At 37.5% G+C, this 20,438-nt stretch overlaps 1 protein-coding gene across 4 annotated transcripts in view; it reads left to right on the plus strand.

The window, feature by feature from the left end:
* The window catches only part of LOC120532781 (ubiquitin-conjugating enzyme E2 R2-like), a 51,595-nt gene extending 38,434 nt beyond the window's left edge, over nucleotides 1-13,161 (plus strand). The window contains exons 3-5 of one of the 4 annotated variants that reach the window (XR_005634367.1): nucleotides 5,516-5,895; nucleotides 6,021-6,166; nucleotides 6,284-6,861. Coding sequence is in view for 2 of the 4 variants with exons in the window: in XM_039759154.1 (XP_039615088.1) it covers nucleotides 9,881-9,960; nucleotides 12,068-12,098 (111 nt within the window). In the remaining 2 variants the exon portion in view is untranslated. Of the gene's footprint in view, nucleotides 1-5,515; nucleotides 5,896-6,020; nucleotides 6,167-6,283; nucleotides 6,862-9,880; nucleotides 9,961-12,067 lie in introns of those variants that run through there. The other 3 variants (XR_005634366.1, XM_039759154.1, XM_039759155.1) reach the window with 3 other exon arrangements.
* The last annotated feature ends 7,277 nt before the right edge of the window (nucleotides 13,162-20,438 follow it).

Genomic DNA, 20,438 nt, shown 5'->3' on the forward strand with positions numbered 1-20,438 from the left:
GCCATTAAAAAAATTTGGTGCAGAATGATGTTAATTTGATGCAGGCCCAAAACATGTGACCCAGTGAGGCTGGAACTTGATTGCAGCGTTCACAGGTTGGACCTTGCCCTGGAAACATTTTGGACAATTTTTTAAACGTGACAGATGTGCTAGATATATAATTTTGAGTTGAATAATTGTATGCTTTGCACATATGGAGCTTGAGTGAATTCTCTGCATTGCTACCTTCCACTCCTTTTCTGAGATATTGAGTGAGAGATCCTTTTCCCACTGTCCTCTTGGATCTTTGAAAGGGTGGGATTGTAAAATGGTTTTATATACTGCAGAAATGTTGTCCGAGTCCTTGAGACTGAGCAATATTTTTTCCAGCATAGAGGGAGGTGTGAGGTGAGGAAAATTGGGCAGGTTCTATTTAACAAAGTTTCTAATTTGAAGGTATTGAAAAATGTGTTGCTGGAATGTTACATTTGGAATGTAATTGCTCATAGGATGCAAAAACGTTGTCTATGTACAGATCTCTAAGTGATTTAATCCCAAATGTTTTCCAGGCATTAAATACTGCATATGTTTGCGAGGGTGGATAAAGGTGGTTCTCATGCAGAGGTGCCACAGATAAAAGCTTCTCTGTTTTAAAATACTTCCTACATTGGTTCCCTATTCTGATTGAGTGAAGCACATTTGGGTTCTTAGTATATTGGAGATAACTTGCAATTATTGGGGTACAAAGCAAGGAATTGTAAAGAAGTACTGCAGGATTTCATTTTTATTGCAGACCAAGCCTGTATATGTTCATTTATTTGTGGCCATGTCCAGGTTTTAATAGCTTGCATATTTGCTGCCCAGTAATAAAACTGAAAGTTTTTATTGATGTATATTGGAATGTTTTGAAATAAAAGAAGCTTCAGAAGGATATTCATCTTAACAATGTTAATTCTTCCAGCTAAAGTGAGATGAAGGGTTGACCGTCTATGCAAGTCTTGCTTAATTTTTTCCATACAGATGACGACAATTTGTTGATAAAGAGCTTTATGTTTACTTGTGATGTTTACCCCTAAGTATTTAAACTAGTCTGCAATGATAAAAGGGAAGGTGTCTCAGTCTAATATTGTGTGTTTGAGACTTCACAGGAAAGAGTATACTTTTATTCAAGTTAATTCTGTGACCAGAAATCTTTTGAAATTCTGTTAGCGCTGTTAGGACTGCAGGCACAGTATTTTGTGGATCTGATACATATAGTACCATATCATCTGCATATACAGAAATTTTCTGTTCAAGTCCTATTATTTATAATTTTAGATAAATTATATTATGTTGTGTTAGAGAAATAGCACCACCTCTCGACAAGCTATGTTGTTGTATTCTGTTATTTTAGCCTTCAATATCTCATAGTGGATAATCAGTTTAGTTTTTCTCCATTTACTTTCAGCTCTCTGGCATGTTTCTTTAGATCAGACACTGTTTGGGCATGGTGTAACAGTGATGGAGGATTTTTTAACTTTTCAGGAGTGACTATGTCAGTGGCAGCTCTCACTTTAGTATTAAAATTAAAGAATAGGATTAATTAACAGCAAGAATCAGAGCCTAATTAAGCAACTACTTGGAGTGAGATTGGTTGGAGTTTCAGGCCCTGACTTACTTGGTATTCTGTTGGTTCACTCACTTCATGTTTCATTTCTATTTGGGTGCCATTTAAGAAAAGAAATGAACCAATTCAGAGGAACGATGAAGAAATTCAGGGGAAGAAATCTTAAACAACAAGTCAAAAGAAGTTAATTAGCAGCAAAACAGTGCATTAATTAAGAAAAGGGTTAAAATGAAAACCTGTAGTCACGGGCGCCCTCCAGGACTGGAGTTGGGGACTCCTGGTATAGTGTAGTGTGTACTGAGGAACATGTAAAATTAAAATTACAAGTTAACAACAGAAACACAATGGCCAATGCCAACTGCCATTGTATTTTAAATCTTTAATTATTTCCTCACTGCATGTGTCATGCCTTGTTCGCTTCTTGAAATGATCAAATTTGTTGCCCATGTCGTAACTGTGTCTTTCTTAGATCTTTACTGAGCTCCCATGACTTTCCCATTGTTTGGAATACTGGTCAATCCAATGAGTGTTGTCAAAGAAACCTTTTTATGCTTCCACAGAAAAGCTGCCAGCTGTGGTTAATCATGATCACTATCGAGAATTTAATAGGCCTTGGCCCAGTGAAGTTATAAGACATTGTAGAACCTTCAGTACCACTTATTTAAAAACTAGACATTAAGCCCGTTACAATAACAGGTGCTAGAACAGTAGTGCATAAACATTAGTAGGAACAGTCTATATTAAATGGCAAGGGACCCTGACCTCATTCTGTTTCTTGTCTTAATTGTTTTTTTTTTTTGTCAAAAATATTTTTGCAAGAAGCCTAAAGTAAAATAATAATAAAAATAAAATAGAAACGTATGACAATACAGTAAGTATAATTAATATTGCCTTAGTGTAAACCTTTGTAACAATCTGTAATACACAAAATCTGAAGAAGATATTTAGGAAAAACTTTCTATTTTTTTACCTCATGAAATTATTCTATAAAATTTCATTACAGACAACATTTCTTGTAAATATTCAGTCTGAGTTTGGCAAGAGTTTGCCTTGTTCAGGACCATCTACAACCTTGACAACAACATCTGGAAAACTTCTAACTGTTGATAATGCAACATATAACTGACCATGGCTGAATACTGGTTCTGGAAAGTAAATGCTAACTTTTTGTAAGGTTTGCTTTTCTGAGTCTCTCTCTTTTAGCGTTTTTCTGACGCTCATTTTCTTTTTCTTCAATCGATCTATTTGTTCGTATTTTTTTTTTGTCTTTCTGCCTTACTTTTGTTGATGTTTACTTGTTGAGCTGACTGTTCTTCCAGGAGATGTTACTTATATAGGATTTGATTGTCTGTGTCTTTTGTCCTACTTGATGTGTCCTTTTTTTTTTGGGTGACATGTTGTTAGTAGATATGTCCGTAATATTTTTTCTTATAGTAATACTGGCTTGTATGTGGCTGTAATATGCGCCAGTGTATTGTGTACCTTTAAATTTCTCTCGCAGTAATACTGGTTTGTATTTCCATAAAATGCCTGTAATTTTCTCTGACAGTAATACTGGCTTTGATGTCCGTAATATGACTTTAATTTTCTGTCACAACAGTGGGCAATCAGCAGAGTGTCCCCAGCAATTGATGTAATGTGTGGCGTGCAGTTGATAATCGTGACTGTGTCGTCTCCCCAGCAAGTATTTTAATCTGTGCTGGAGTGTAGCTGATTATTGTACATATGGCGTCTCCCCAGCAACAGATTTTATGTGCGCGGCCGCGACTACCTAATCAGCAATCTCCCCAGCAATGATGTCTTTTATTTGCTTATCATGCGCTGCCGCGGCAAGGCCATTCACTGTGTGCCCAGCTTCCAGTGTGTGTGCTTTATTTGCTAATTATGCGCTGTTGCGGATAGGCCATTCACTGTGTGCCCAGCTTCGAGTGTGTGTGCGACCAAGGTGCTGTGCGCATGGGCGGGGCACAGTGCGATGTGCGTCGCGGCCCCGCGCATGCGCACTTCAGCAGAAGACACACACACGGACACCTGGACGCACACAGGGCTTTTGTTAAGGAGGATTTAAGTAAGTGTATGTATATATTTGAGCCAATATGTATAATTTTGACCCTGTGTAGATTTTAGAAAATCCAAAAAAATCAAACTTGTGCATCAAATTCTTGTTTGGTAAAGTCATTAACAATGTATAATATACAACCATTTTACCTTAGAAAAGGAACAGTTCAAAGAAATCATCGAAAGCCCACAATTACCATGACCTTCATGTCCGTGATAAGTGTATGTAAACTTCTACAACTGTAGTTTCTTGCTACTTAGATATGTATAGAAACATATTCTCAGAAAGCTCAATGGACGGTGTTTTAATAGACATTTGGTGAATCCCATAATATCAGATTGTCATATTACATTTAATTACCATATCAGTTGCATGAAGTTTCTGAATTGTTAACAACAAACAGTAGACATTGTTACTACTGGCAAGTGTTTTGTCATAGCCCAAACTAAGCTAGGCACCTCATATTCAATGTTTTAATAAACCAGTATTTCATATACTCTATAGTTTGAGTGAGAATGGAAGTAATAGAAATACAATGTATTATTTTCAATTAATACAATAATGTTTGTCATAGGCTCTACTGTCAACAACTGAATAATGGTACTATTATTGCTCTTTGCAATATTTAATATGTCTGCTGAGTAGAAAAGAACAGGTCTTGTCCCCACTGTTTCCTTCCTCCATTAAGACATATAGACCCTGCTCTCCCAAACAGAACTGAATATACAAGGGTGATAGAGACTGAGACAGTGTTTTGCGGTGTTCTTCGATCAGCTTCTATAAAACCACATGACACCCAAACAAAAATACCATCAATGTCAGGGACATATATTTTGTCTGGAACATGGGTTCAATGAACAATAAAATAAAATCATTTTAAAATACATAGCTGTATTTATGAATCTCTAAAATAATTGAGGCAATATTTTCTGTAATAGTTTGAAAATCTTGATTTGATCATTGTGTGTGTCTCTGCTGGTCACTTGCTTATCCCCACACAGACAATGGAGTCTGGACAAGACATGCAAACACACAGCACCATACAAGACACAAGCATTGACTCTGTTGATGCTCAAACATATCCTGGTGATGAGAGTTTTTTCCCATTTAGCAGTACCCCTGCATGAGAAAAAAGTCCGATACAAGTATGGCACAAGGTGGGATGAAAGTAAATTATTAACTTGGAATTAGTGCAGGTATGCACATAAAGCTTTTAATAATACTCGCATGCTTGTCCCAGTTTATGTCTTTATCTTAAACATTGTTTATTGGCATAGATGCTCAAGCCGCCATGGAGCCATTGGGTTTTCAACAAGGGCTTAATTATTTACTGGGAAAAGATGCAAACATGGAAGTAGTTACACCTAACATATCTCCCTTATCAGAAAAATTATATGTGAGTCTATTCCAACCAATCAACATGAATATGGCATGTAGCCAAAGGTGAACAGTAAAGGCATATTGTACATATTACATTTTTAGCAGGTCAAGCAAGTGTTTTGAGTATTCAGCAGCGTGATAGTCTTCCAGTTTCTTTGCAACAGCTCAGTTTATAATGAGAAAAAAGTTAAATTAAACTGCCCACCAAGTTAGCTGTATAAAATTTGTTTTTACTCCTAGCCTTGTCTGCTGTGGCTGAAAAAGAGTGATATGTGGTCATTTTTAGTTTTCCCCTTGGAAATATCTGTCTAAGAAAGGAAGTTTGAAACCTTTGTGAAACATGCAGTTATGATGTAATATGTGTGTTTGTTTTCTTTTTCTTTCCATTAATTTTTGTCTTCAGTCTGTAGTTTTTGTCATACAGCTTTACTTGCAATTTTCACAAGAATCACTCTGTAAACAAACAGCGTTTTTGTGCTATTTTTAACAAGCTTCATGAAGATTATCGCCCTCTCCAAACATGAATAAAGTCCATCTCCAATTATCTGTGGTACTGTTGTGCAACTTGTGGTGGAAATCCTGAGGTATATTCTTAAATTGTTTTAAAAATGTATTAAAATTCTGTCTCATATCATTATGTTATTTTAATAATAACTTCATCTTTGTTCCTTATGCATATGCTATCACTGGAGCTAATCTTTGAAATTCATAGATGGGAAGAAGATGAGCAGGAGAGAAAATGTTTAAATGCTATTCTCACTCCTGTGCAACAGAGAAGAAGGAAATGCAGAAAGACTGCAGAAAGATACTCAAGCCTTCAGATGTCTCTTTGGTGCTGTCCCTGAAGCAGATGTGGCTTTTTAACACGTTGGTTTGTTAATGATCTTCTTAGCAGTGTCAAAGTTTGATTTGCACATGCTTATTTGTGATGCATTACATCTAAAATGCCACCTTACGTAATTGTTATATTGCTTGGTCTGTCATTTTTGTCTTCAGGTACCTTTGAAGTCTTTCATTCTTCATTGTTTAAGTATGCCCAGAAAATAGTGCATTTTCATTATGACTGGATGAAAGCTCAAATGCAACTGACTGTTCTAGACCACAATGTAAATGTAGTATGTAAACATCTAAAATTGAAGGAGGTAAATGCCATTTATTTCAAAACACTTCATAAATCTAAATTATATCACTTGAATTTTAGTTAATTTATATTTTTGAACTGCTTACAAGTAAACGTTTTTCTTTCCTATTATTTACAGGTAATCTACAATACAATATTGTATTCACAAAACACATGTGAACCTGGATTCCAAGCCAATTATTGAAAAACAACCCAAAGATTCATGAACCACTTGGTTAAACTGGTTCTAAAAATACAGATTCCAAGCCAATTATTGAAAAACAACCCAAAGATTCATGAACCGCTTGGTTAAACTGGTTCTGAAAATACAGATCAACTCTAGTATAAAGCTGAAGGAATACCTATCACATGCCAATGCCCCTCATCTACTACCGAGCATACCTTCAAAACTCAAATGTTCAAAATATTCTGCTATAGAACAGCATATGTCACATTTTATAAAATCTCTTTGTGTGTGTGTGTGTATTTGTATTTAGATATGTTTGATTCCAGGTACCTCTTGTCAAACTGAGTGTTGAACATAGTTTTGTTGTGATTTAGCATATTTTGGAATTTGCATAAAGAAGTGGGTATTGACAAATAATTATTTTGCATGCATTTGGTCATTTGCATTGTACATTGTCTAGTACTTTAAAAAAAAATCTTCGCTGCAGTATGTTGTATAGGAGAGCATTAATAAATTAAACAGATTTTAAAGTGTGTTCTTGTGCCCTTTTCACATAAAGAATAACAAATAAATGTTTAATGTCTTTGGTGTTATTTTATTGCATAAAAAAAGGTAACACATTGTATCTTCAAATTCAAAAGGGTCTGTCTTTCTCTTTATATTTCATTTAAAACCCTAAGCAGATGGGCATTTAACTCCAATTGCATGAATGACAAATGATGGTAGAAACTTCCTGCTTACTCAAGCAAGTCGTTCTACTTTCAAGACCACTCCAGAACCACATGGTATGCCACTAAGCAGCACTGGCTGGAAAAGATTAATGTAATTGTCATTGTCAAAGAAAAATATAAAAGGCCTTTGCTAAAAAACTTCTATATCCCGAAAGGATAGTTTAAACAATTACTGTTCTGACAAAATGCCAAGCTAATACGCTCCCATCTTTCAGGTGCCCATGAGAGAACTGAATAAACACTTGAGCAAATAAAAATGTGTTTTTATTGGCAAAGATGTGTTTTTATTGGCCAAGGGAAAATGAAGAGGTTAATTTGATTTTGTACGTCCTGCACAGAGATTCAGCTTTGCCAGATTTCTCTGAAGGACAATTCTTCTCTTATTCCTCTACTGTTAATTGACACCACTTTTCAGCGTATCGGCATTGGCATTGTCAGACAACATAAACTCTCCAATAAAGGTCATAAATACATTCTGGTCCTAGTAAATTATGCCACCCAGGATCCAGTGCCTGTCCCATTGAAACATGCTAATTTTAAGATCATTGCACAGAAGCTTGTAGAAGTCTTTGTGTGGTTAGACATCCTGAAGAAAGAACTTACATCCAAGAGATGTTTTTTAACTCGGATACATTCGGGGAGGTTGCTAAGCTACTCAAAGTAAAGCATTTAAAAACTTTAGTGCATCGTCCTCAAACTGATGGCTTAGTGGAAAGGTTTAATCAGACTCTGAAATAAATGTTTGCGAAAAGTAGTTAGCAAAGACAGGAGAGACTGGGATCAGCCCCTAACTCAGGGGTCTCTAAACAGGGGTGGCAGTAATCAGGCCTGTGGGTGGCTACAGAAATTGAACTCAGGTGTGATACACCACAGTTAGGTTATTTTTTAACAAGGGGACAATTACTTTTTCACACAGGGCCATGTAGGTTTGGATTTTTTTTTCTCCCTAAATAATAAAAACCACCATTTAAAAACTGTATTTTGTGTTTACTTGTGTTATATTTGACTAATGGTTAAATGTGTTTGATGATCAGAAACATTTTGTGTGACAAACATGCAAAAGAATAAGAAATCAAGAAGGGGGCAAATAGTTTTTCACACCATTGTAGGTTGCTGGTCACGTGTTAGCTAGTTTTGTATCTCATTATTGTTTGGCTATTAAATAAGGAAACAAAAACGGGGTCTGAGTCTTCAATAGTAAGTCAATCAAAAGTAAGGCAAAATAGTTAATTAGAAAAAACTTGTCAGTAATTTAGAAAAGGGTTAGCATGAAAACCTGAAGCCACAGTAGTGCTCTAGGACTGGAGTTGGACACCCCTGTTATAACTCTTGTCCTGTTTGCATATTGGGATGTCCCCCAAATCTCTATGGTGTTTTCTTCTTTTGAATTACTGTGTATTAGGCATACCCAAGGCCTACTGGTCATTGTAAAAGAGGATTGGGAGGAATAGGCCCTCCCCACCTTAAATATTTTAAACTATATTGTGCAGTTGCATAACTGATCCTCTAAAATCAGACCTTTCCTAAATGAACACATAGATCATAGGGCAAGAGTCTACATGAGTTTAACCCTGTAGGTCATGTCCTGGTTTTGGTTCTGACATTGTATTCAAAGTTAGAACTTTAACAGGAACCTTATGACTTAAAAGAACAAAGAGAGCTAGTTGATTATTTGGTAAAACATCCCAATCATATGCCCCAAGAACAGATCTATCATGTAAATCAGGAGCCCTCTCCTCACTCCAGCTTCTCTCTGTCTTTTACTGCCTGTTGGGCCCAGTTAAATTTTAATTAAGAGTTGATCTCCACACTTAAAAATGCAATCTTATCTTTCAAAAATGTAGTGGATGAGAAACATGGCTGATCCACCCTGATCGTGCATGACATTATTACAGGGCGCATGGGGTTGTTGTCAGCAAATGCCCCTATCAAGTCCTGGAGACAAGGGAGGTGGAGGTGGAGCTTGCAATTAAAATAATGCTGGACTTTGGTTTAATAAAGGAGAGTTTTAATCCCTGGTCTAGCCTGATTACATTGATACTAAAGTCAGACGGAAGCTGGTACTTTTGCAATGATTTTTGTCGCTTCAGCCACTCATACCACGAGTGGATGAACTGCTTAAACATCTGGGCAAGGCTCACTTCCTGACTACACTAGACATGACAAAAGGGTACTGGCAAATTCCCTTAACAGCATCTGCCATAAGTAAAATGTGTTTAGCACCCCTAGTGGACATCAGCATTATCATTATTATCATTATTTGGTTTTCACAGGGCGGTGGCCACTTTCCAGCATTTGGTGGATAAAAGCCTCCAATTATATGGTACCTACAATACTGATTATCTAGGTAATATTGTCATCTATTCTGATATGATGCAACATGATGGTAGTCTTCTGATCACTCTTCATAGCTTGGCTTTGAATCAATCCAAAAAATGTTTTTTTTTTTTATTGAGAGAAGCCAAATATTTAAGCTACATAATGGGTTGGAGAGTTGTCAAACCAAACTGTTGCAAAATTACTGCCATACTAAACTGGTCTTGTCTGATAACCAAGTGGCAAATACAAGATTTCATAGGGCTTGTGTGGTACTACTGTGGGATTTTGCCTAATTTTTCAAAGAGAGCAGCACTCTTGACTAATCAGATATGAAAGTGGGCTCCAAATACTTCAAGCAGTATTCCATGACTTGGAAACTGCCCTTTTGTTAGCACATTTTCTAATTTCTCCTGATTTTTCTCAGCCTTTTGTTCTGCAGTTTGATGTTTCGGACACAAAGCATTGATGGTGTTACCACCCTATTTTGTCCTTGAACCAGAGACTGCTGAAGCATGAGACCAGGAATGTAATGATGGAAAGGGAGGCACTTTTGATCAAATTGGCTATTCAACAGCTAAGGTACTACCTACTGAGTTGGGAGTTCACTCTGGTAACGGACCATGCCCCTTTGTAATTGATGGCTTTACATAAAGAGTTGAATCTACAGGGGCCTCATGTATAAACGGTGCGTACGCACAGAAATGTTGCGTAAGAACTTTTCCACGTTCAAATCATGATGTATAAAACCTACACTTGGCGTAAAGCCACACACTTTTCCACGGTACCTCATACCTTGTCGTACACAAGTTCTCCGCTCGGTTTTGAAGACTGTCAGCACCCAGCGTCAAAGCAGTGCTGTTGTTCCTGTGTGGTTACTTCTTATTTTCCTGACACAGCTTTATAAATACACTGACACTAACCGCATATTGTTTATTAGTGTAATGCATCTGATTGTAATTAACTTGTAACAATATAATGGTCCAGGGAATAGCCATAGTATTCCAAATACCATAACTGCTTTAGCGTAGTTACTTTAACTGCACCTTCTTCTTCTTTCAGCTGCTCCCGTTAGGAGTTGCCACAGCAGATCATCTTTTTCCATATTACTCTCACTGCACCACTCGGAGTATTTATATCACTGTATCTTCAAACTGTACGTTTTGAAGAATCGGCGCTCTAAGCTTACAGATGGCTTAACGTCTATTACAGAGCTGATTGTGTGCGGATCAGTTACTTGGAGAAAGAAAAGCAAGGACTGCAGGGGTGGCCATGCCAATATATATTGAATATAAAACAGAAAGAGAAAATAACGACACAGCTAAAAACGCAGCGGCAAATTTCGACGAAAGTTAAACGTTTGTGTCATGAGCACGAGGCGGCTATGCAGTGTCCACAACGGATGTGGCCATCCACCGTGCATAAGATACCATATTGACATTGGACTTTCTCGATTGGATATAGAGCCGCCCCTGAGTACTGCTGCAATAAATAATTTCATTGAAGGTCGCACACAATCAGTGCGCCGTGAAACCCATGTTTAATAACATGCTTTAAATATCATCATGAAAATAATATCACGTATACATCTCAGTATTTTAGTTATTCAGAGAGCTGTAATATCATGAATGTAATGGATTCTGCGTCCTGTCAGAGGAAGAGAGCCGGTTTAAGAAGCATGTAGTGATTCACACACATAGAACACATAGAAGATCACATACAAAACAAAGCATTTAACGTGTTATACTTTAATTACGATGTGATTTGAGAAACTGGTTAATTAAACGATTTTAAGATGAAGTTTATGATGTTCTATTTTAATGACAAAATAAACTACGTGATTAAAGTGGAAATGTCGAGATTGAAGTTGACATTTCGTGCTTTTTCCCCACTGTGTGCCTTTTTTTTTCTCTGTACCCTAATAAGCTTTCATATGACACTGAGACAGTGGGCTACAACTCACCTTTTCACGGTGACTTTGATATGTGACTTCTTTTTTATTTCCGGCACTTTGCGATTTTGTGAACGTGAGCTTTCAAGTTTCTAAAACACGCTATGTCACTCGATCAACTTCCTTTTGTTGATTATACCACGGTTTAATTAAACAAATAGTATGTTTTTCCTTTGCCTCCACTTGGTATTCGCTGAAATTCTTATATTTTCCCCATGCTTTTCCCATTGTCTTTTCACAGAAGGCTGCACTTAAGGGCGATTTAAATTGATTTGCATATTCAAAGAGGCGTAATTCGGGGAGGAGTTGGGGCGTTATATAAAGCGCGTGCACGAGCGTTACTTTTCACACTAATCAGGATTTATGTAACGGAAAAACGTGGAAGTTGGAGTACGCACAGATTCCTGCATCTGGTGCTTACGCCATGTTATAGTGCGAGTTCTACGCACGGCGTTATACATGAGGCCCCAGGTCATCTAGTGATTCTTGAACTTTCAGCAGTATAATTTTATGATCCAGCATTGTCAAGGTTCCCAACATGCCAATGCTGATGTCCTGTGTCATTTCACAATGCTTTGGTCCTGGATGCCCAACCTAATGGGTCTGGGCTGAATGGGGGGGGACCGTGTCACAGACGCATGAGTAGGGTGCAGTCTTAGGGCTGGTGTATTGATTGTAATTTCACCTCGAGTTGAGTGAGGGCACTTCAATTCATGTCTTCTCCTCCTTTATCTGCAGATCAGAAGCTCAGAATGTCAAAGGTCCCTGATGTCATCTCTACTTCATTGATGTCACTTCCACTTCTGCTTCTAGCCCCGCTGCTTTCAGTCTGGACACCATATAAAGGCCAATTTTACTGTATCTTGCTAGTCTAGCAGATAGACTTACATCTTAGAAATTATCACCAAAACCAAATATTTTTTGTTGTGACCTTCTTGTGTTTTTTCCATCAGTATTTGTGAATTCCCCAAACCTTTATCTCTGTTTGCTTTCTTATTTTAAAACTGTAAAAATGCAGTAAGAGTTGGTACATAAAATTCATTCACATTACTCATTGTCATTTTTGTCAGCATCTCAGCATACTATTATACTGTTAGTGCTGTTACCTCTCCAGCTCCCTTTTGGTTCTTTTTGAAATATGTAATCGTGGAGACAGAGGAAAGCTAAGAGATGTGTTGTGTCATAAATTCCCAGTTCATTGTGGCAGTGGAGGACCCCATGATGACTGATGGTAGCCACATTGCCATTATACCAGCACATCTGGAATGGTGCACTCACTGATAATGTTACACCATCTTCTCCTGTTTGTGATGTTTAACCCTGTGTCATGATAAACATGTACTCAATGTGGGGAATCCTTGTCATCATTCTTAAAATTTTTGTATAAACAAGACACAAATACTTATACAGTACTCAACTTATATGGAATCTTAGATAATGTAAATCACTGTAGTAAACACATTACTTTAGTACCATGAAGGTGGCCCATCATAGTCTGCTATATAAAGCAGAAACACATTACCAAAAAATGCTGTGATAGACATTCCTGCACATATTTCAAGTACTGGTCCTTGCCTTCTTCAGAACAAGCTATATCTGCTTAATTCTCATTCAGTTGTGAAGAAAGATGCAGTGAATTGTCACAATGGTGATTTGATCGTTTTCCTGAAAGATACCCCAACATTCAATGACTGTGTTCCAGAGATGGGGGACTCGAGTCACAAATTTCAGGACTTGAGACTTGCTTGTTTGAAGTAAGAAAATGACTTGACTTGACTTTGACTTGAGAGTAAGTGACTTGAGACTTGACTTAAAGTGGAAGACTCGACAATGACTTGAACTTTTAAATATAATTAAATATAATTCGTTTAATAAAATAAAATAATTTAATAAAATAATTATGACTCAGCAGCACCATAATTGGCCTGCGCCTTAACGCTGCACAACTCTTAACGTTACCAAGAAGAAGAAGAACGCTGCACAACTCAAACCGCGCCAAACATGGCAGACAATAGTCGAGCTCCTCATATAGTCACGTTTGGCTATAAGGACTTTGAACTAGACCGTACTAACAAAAAAAGATTTGCCAGATGCAGAGAATGCAACGCGAGAGTATCAGACACGACAACCACAACATCAAATTTCATTCGGCACTTCAAAAACCACAAGGAAAGGTAAGAAAGTCGAATTCTTTATAGTCAATTTAATAAAACGATTACTAATTAATTAAATTAATCTTTTCTGTTTGTCATAATTTAGCCTTGATTGCATGTTTTTTATCAGAAATGTGATAATCATCTCATAAATAAAACGCTATAACGTTACCAGTGGCGTAGCCACATTTTAATGTTGAGTGCAACTTGGAATGAAAGGGCTTCTCGATATTACATGTAAACTATAATGTCTATATTAAATGTGCGCATTTTCAAGCGTTTGTATGGACTGACTGCGTGTGGTTAGTTGAATGGCAGCTCGTGTAACGTTATACTGCATGAAAATCTAAGATGAAAGCGTCGGTGCAATCACTTCTCCTTCAATAACTCGTTCAAAACTTTTTGGTCATACAGACAAGAATAATTTCATCGTTCGAATCGGTTACGTTAAGTGTCTATAATTTTTTTGTGTACACTCACAATAACAACAAAATGTGTGCTGTATAACAATGAAACCAGTTCAAATAGAAAACAAATATATCAGATTATATATTATGTATGAAACGTGTATATTGCGCATCCACCGTAGAGATGACGATTAAGCTTCATAACTTCATCACTGGGCTATATTAACATACTTTGTACATTATATTTATATTCTGCTGAAATGAAAAAGATCCGTTCATTTTAATTAACGAGATTCATCACTAACGTTAGATTAAAAGAGTGGATAAATCCCCTACTGTGCCTTATAATGGACAGCATAAGTATTAAAGCATCATATATAAAACATACTAGATAAATCTTCAGTCACAATACTTTAATTTATAAGGTTCATAGCCTGTATAAATACTTAAGTCTTACATTCTGTCAGTACATATAGTACATATCATTAAGAAATTGTTTTTTTGAGGAAAACATTTCAGGATTTCTCTCTATATAATGGATATGTATGGCACCCCGAAGTTTGAATTTCCAAAATGCAGTTTAAATGCAGCTTCAGAAGACTCAAATGCTGGTCTTGTGTTGTCTCTGCGCAGTCTGTGTGATTCGGGTAAATACAGTCTTAGATTGCAGCAAAAGTGCAGATACAGTGTTTACACAGTTAACATGTATAGAAGCTCAAATGCCTTTTACAAAAAAGGTAAAACAGCATTGCAGAATGTTTTGACATTAAAGATATAAAAGAGATTGTTGTTTTTTTGACATCTATTAACTGTATTTACCCGAATCACACAGACTGCACAGAGAGGAGACAAGACCAGCATTTGAGGCTAAAAGTATATACATTGTCAATTTGTTTGGAAAATAACCAATCATTTCGGGCTTTCTGAAGCTGCATTTGAACTGCATTTTGGAAGTTCAAACTTCGGGGCGCCATACATATCCATTATATATAGACAGAAATCCTGAAATGTTTTCCTCAAAAAAAAAAAAAACAACTTCTTTATGACTGAGGAAAGAAAGACATGAACATATTGGATGACAAGGGGGTGAGTACATTATCTGTACATTGTTGTTGTCAAAGTAAACTAATCTTTCAGATTGAATTGCATTATACATTTTAGACTGGATTTCTTAGTTTTAAACATTTTGTGTAAGCAACACAATTTTATTTTCAGATATTAATGTAGTACAGATATGCATATAATTTAAATATAGCAATGCAAATAAGATACATAATATATGTATATAAGTTCATCTTTTCTGTAAAAGTTTTTCTGTGCAAAAATAAATGTATCGAAAATTTAACCTCTGTTTGTTTTAGTACTGCAACTTGACTTGACTTGGCTTGAAACTTATCAGGACTCGACTTGACTTGCTTAGGGTGAACCCTTGACTTGACTTGACTTGACTTGCTTGATTTGTCTTAACTGTGATTTGAGACTTGACTCGAGACTTGATGGGTAACACTTGAAACTTGCTTGGACTTGATCATATGCGACTTGTCCCCATCTCTGCTGTGTTCTGAGTTTCTTGCAAATAAATAATATTGTTGACAATGATGCATACTGTTGCAGTTTCTTGTTCATTTAACTAAAGCTAGTGTCTGCCTCTATTGAGTCGCCACCTCTCAAAATATATAATAGGACTAGGGATGTCACCGCAACAGAATTTTTGTTTTCAATGCCAGTACTAATGAAATTTTACAATAAGTTGATATCTGTTTGGTACCATGGCAAAAACAGAAATCCCCTTCAACTGCTTTTCATTGAAAGTACATCCATTATGAATTATTATGAAGTATTAAAATAAAATAAAATGTAATTAAACTAAATTGCTTGTAAATAAATACTATTGTTGACTATGATGCATATTGCTGCCGTTTCTTGTTCATTTAACGAAAGCTTTGTCTGGCTCTATTTCGGTGGCTTCCTCTCAAGATATACAGTATGACAAGCAATGTTACTACAACAGATTTTTTTTTTCAATGTACCAATGAAATCTTTTTCAACTACTTTTCATTGAAAGCACCTCCATTATTAAAGTTAAATAAAATTAAATTAGATTAAAATATTGTTTTTTTTCTATAATAGAATATAATATACTAGCCAACCGTCGGCGTAGCATACGCCCCATATAATTATTTATTGATGAGTGAACACTTCCTGAAAGACACAGTTGTCCAAATGGGGAGGGTTTGAGGATACAACTGTCAGTGAATAAAAAGATGGAACTCTGGAGAGAGCAACATACAATTGTCCATGAGTGAAAACAGGTTTTGGCAGATAGAGGCATATTTTTTTTTTAATTTTGTCTTTTTGCCCTATTAATAGTCATTGCAAATACCAATTTAACAGGAAATTGTCTGCGTGTAAAAGTAAAAGGCAAATTACAATCTGTTGGGGTCAGGGAAATCCGGGGAATAAGGACAGTTTGTGAGGTAGCTGATGTAATATTCTTACACTCTAGTACATTGCGGTGAATGCTGGTAACAGAAAGTCTAGTGCTATTACAGAGACCTTTTGCTTGAATGAGGTTCCTGAGAAGCATGATGACTGAACCAATTTTAATTTTGAGTTTATGCGGAGGCATGCCAGTGGGAGTAAAACTATTAATAAATCCTTCTGGGAATGCAAGTTGATCTGCAAGATCATCTGTGACGATGGAGTCAACGCTACTTGGTCATTAGGGATAAGTTTCAACACCTATTCATTAAGGTGTAGTGAGTGTTTGTTGGTGACGCTTAATATAGCTCGCGTACTAAGTTGTTCCAGAGTGACAGTTGAGAAGTCGATGTCGCCATATAATTGCCTCAAGAGCGGTGTTGGAAGCCTGCGGAGGGTGAGAGTTGGCGGGCGGGGCCTTGTCGTGCGTTCCCTATGACGTGTGAGGAGGGTTAGAGTGGATGTTCATGGCTCTTTCGTGTGTAACCCATGGGCGGGGCTCTGGGAGTTGGCAGTCGTGGCTCTCTGTCTTGCGTGTGGGGAAAAGTCAACTTGGCTCACAGGTGCATGTGGACTTTTGCAGAGACGAAAGCGACTGAGGCTGTGTTTGATGAGTTGTTGCATGCGGGCGCATGAGGAGACAGTGCACATGCCTCGACAGCGACACTGGATGCGGGAGGACAGTTACAGTTAGCATGCGTGGCTCTGTTGTGCGTATCCCATGACGCGGTAGGAGGGTTAGAGTTGGTGGGCGGGGCTCTGTCGAGCGTATCCCATGGTCTTAGAGTCGACAGGCAGGGCTCTGTGAGTTGGCGGGTGTGGCTCTCTGTCTTGTTTTCACTCACTGTCTTGCGTGGCCTTAGTGATATATATATTTAAACCTCAACCCACCTATCAAATGGAATCTCAGTGCCATTGGCTGCAGTAATACAGAGTGGACTTCCTGTTAATAAACTCTCAAGTTATTAAATCTTAAGATCAGGCAATGTCTTCCTTACCCACTCTCTCTCCACTATGCTAACCTGTGCTCCTATGTCTAACAGCATCTGTGTTTGAAGCCAAGCAAAAATGACACCTTTTATTGGCTAACTAAAAAGATTACAATATGCAAGCTTTCGAGGCAACTCTGGCCCTTCCTTCAGGCAAGATGTAATACAGAAACTGGAGTTCCTTGTGTTTATATACACACTAGGACAAGAAACAACATTGGTAAATCTTTAAATGAGAAATCTTAAATGTAAAAAAATAATAGATTCATTCAGGCTAGGGTTAATTTAACAAGAGAGAGAAGAACAATGTAACTTCCCATTCTTTTCTCTCTTGCTGTGTTTTGAAGTTGCCCATAAGCATTGTGACTTTAAAGTCCCTCTCACAGTGTCCATGGTTGTTGAAGTGGGCCACTACAGGAACATCTGTGTTGCCATGTTTAATGTGGAATCTGTGTAAATTCATTCTCTGGGCCACAATAGATGATCTGCAGGAAAATGATCCCTTTATGTGATGTTCAAGTCGGCAGTGTGGTATAACTATACAGTTTGTATTATAAATGTAGGCACACGTATTACATCTTTTCTGTAGGTAGGGAGATGTGCCATTTTCTGTTAGTTCACTTAGGGAGCTTCGGACAATTAGTTGCTGAAAGTTTGTTGGTTGTCTGTATGCCAGGAGGGTAGGTTCAGGAAATACATTTTTCAGTGTTTGGCCATTCTTTAGCATTGGCTGTAGTTCTTTTAAAATTTTTCGAAGTGTTTCAAGATGTGGGTTGTAGGTGACAACAAGGGGGATGCGGTTCTTGTTGTCTTTGTTTTTATATTCCAGAAGGTTGTCTTTGGGTATGGCAGTAGCTCTTCTTCTTTGAGTAGCCGTTGTTTTGGGGTTGTAACCTTGTCTGATGTAATCTTGTCTGAGCTCCTGCAGTTGTTTATCCCGGTCTGTCGGGTCTGTACCGTATTGTACCGTATTGCTTGGCTGAAAATAATGGAGCGCCTTATAAGCTTAGGGTAGAAGCTATCACTTCTTAGGTAGGTCCGTCTGTCTGTTGGTTTGAGAAAAACAGAAGTTACAAGTGTTCTCTTTCAGTTGAACGGGTGTGTCAAGGAAGCTGACTACTGTGTTTGAGTAGTTCAGCTTCAACTTTATGTTGGGGTGAAAAGAATTATATTCATTATGAAAATGGAGGAGTTCCTTCTCACTGGCAGTCCAGATTATGAAGATGTCATCTATGTAACGGAGATACAACATTGGTTTTACAATGCACATTGACATGAAATCTTCCTCCAATTTTGCCATAAATAGGTTTGCATAGTGAGGTGCAAACTGACAGCCCATTGCAGTCCCCATTTGTTGCAAGTAGCAATCTTGTCAAAAAGAGAATAGATTATGTTAAAGAGTGAATTTTATCATTTCTATTACTGACTTTGTTGGTAAATCATATTGTCTGAGGTACGTTTCACATGTCAATATGCCATCATCATGGGGGATGTTTGTATAAAGTGCCTCAACATCCATTGTGGCCAGTAAGGTTCCCTCAGGTAAGGGTCCTAAAGCAGACAGTTTTTTGAAGAAGTCAGTGGTGTCCTGGATGTAGCTGGTTGTATTATAGATGAGGGATTTAAGGATGTGCTCCCCCCAAACTGAAACATTTTCTGTAAGGGAGCCCATTCATGAAATTATAGGCCTTCCTGGGTTCCCTTCTTTGTGGATTTTAGGAAGCATGTAGAAGTAACCTATTTTGGGGTTCTCAGGAATTAAACTGTTTACACGATCCCTGATGTCAAGAGGAAAGCTACTTATTATCGTTTTTAGTTCCTTTTTGTAGAGATCTGTTGGGTCTTTTTGCAGTTTGTAATATTGCATAGTTTTGGACAATTGTCTTTGTGTCTACTGTATATAATCTGATGTGTTCATGATGACTAAAGCACCCCCTTTGTCTGCTGGTTTGATAATGATTTCTGTATTTTCCCTTAATGAATGTAAGGCTCTTCGCTCATCCCCAGTAATGTTTCTATCCGATTTTGCTGCCTGCTTAAGATCCCTGTTTTCACTCTCTGTCGGAAGCAGTCTATATAATTATCTAGGGTGGAGTTTCTGCCTGCTTCTGGTGTCCATGTGGATTTATTGGTGGGGTTGTTGCAACTGCTTGTTGTTGGTTCCTGTGTGTTACTGTTTTTTTTTTCTTGTGGAAAAATTATTTTAGTCCGACTTTTCTGAAGAATTCTTCCATATCACTGCAGAGTCTGATGTTGTCAATGGGCTTTGCAGGAGAAGCAGAATCTCTGCTTCATTTGGCATGTATGAGGAGAGATTAACAATGCACGTCTGTTGCTCCTTGTTTTTTGCTATTAAGTGTCCAGCTTTCTCTCGTAGTCTATGCAGCTTTTTCTTTTTGTTGACAATAAGGAGTTTCTGGAGTCTTTTGTAATAGCCATGGAGCTCCTTTACATTAAACGTGGCAATACAGATGTTCCTGTAGCGGCCCAATTCAACAGCCATGGACACTGTGAGAGGGACTTTAAAGTCACAGTGCTTATGGGCAACTTCAAAACACAGCAAGAGAGAAAAGAATGGGAAGTTAAACTCATGCTAAAATTTAATATATTACAACATGGCTTGAATAAAGACAAGAGTTTTATGGCCAGATATGAGGATTGTTTACATCTCTCAGAATAACACAGACAACCTGTCTACAGATTCACGTTGTTTTGAAAAACTCATTACAAACTTCAAAAGACTTTGTTGGACAGTTATCTTATCCAAAGATCTTGACCATACATTGTTCTTCTGTCTCTTGTTATATTAACCCCAGCCTGAATGAATCTATTAATTTTTTTGCGTTTAAGATTTCTCATTTAAAGATTTACCAATGTTGTTTCATGTCCTAGCGTGTAAGTAGTATATACCAAGTGGCTTCTGTCAAATTGTCAATCTCTGATTGGTGGATTTGAATGATGGCCTCGCCCCCTGGCAGTGGAGTGGTTAATGACAACCAGTTCCCGCTCCCGACTCCACCGTACTCCCACCCCCTCCAACTGATTGGTTAAGCAAAGTGTCAAGAGCATTTTGATGGAT

This window comes from Polypterus senegalus, chromosome 7, assembly GCF_016835505.1.
Source record: "Polypterus senegalus isolate Bchr_013 chromosome 7, ASM1683550v1, whole genome shotgun sequence".
Lineage (NCBI taxonomy): Eukaryota > Metazoa > Chordata > Cladistia > Polypteriformes > Polypteridae > Polypterus > Polypterus senegalus.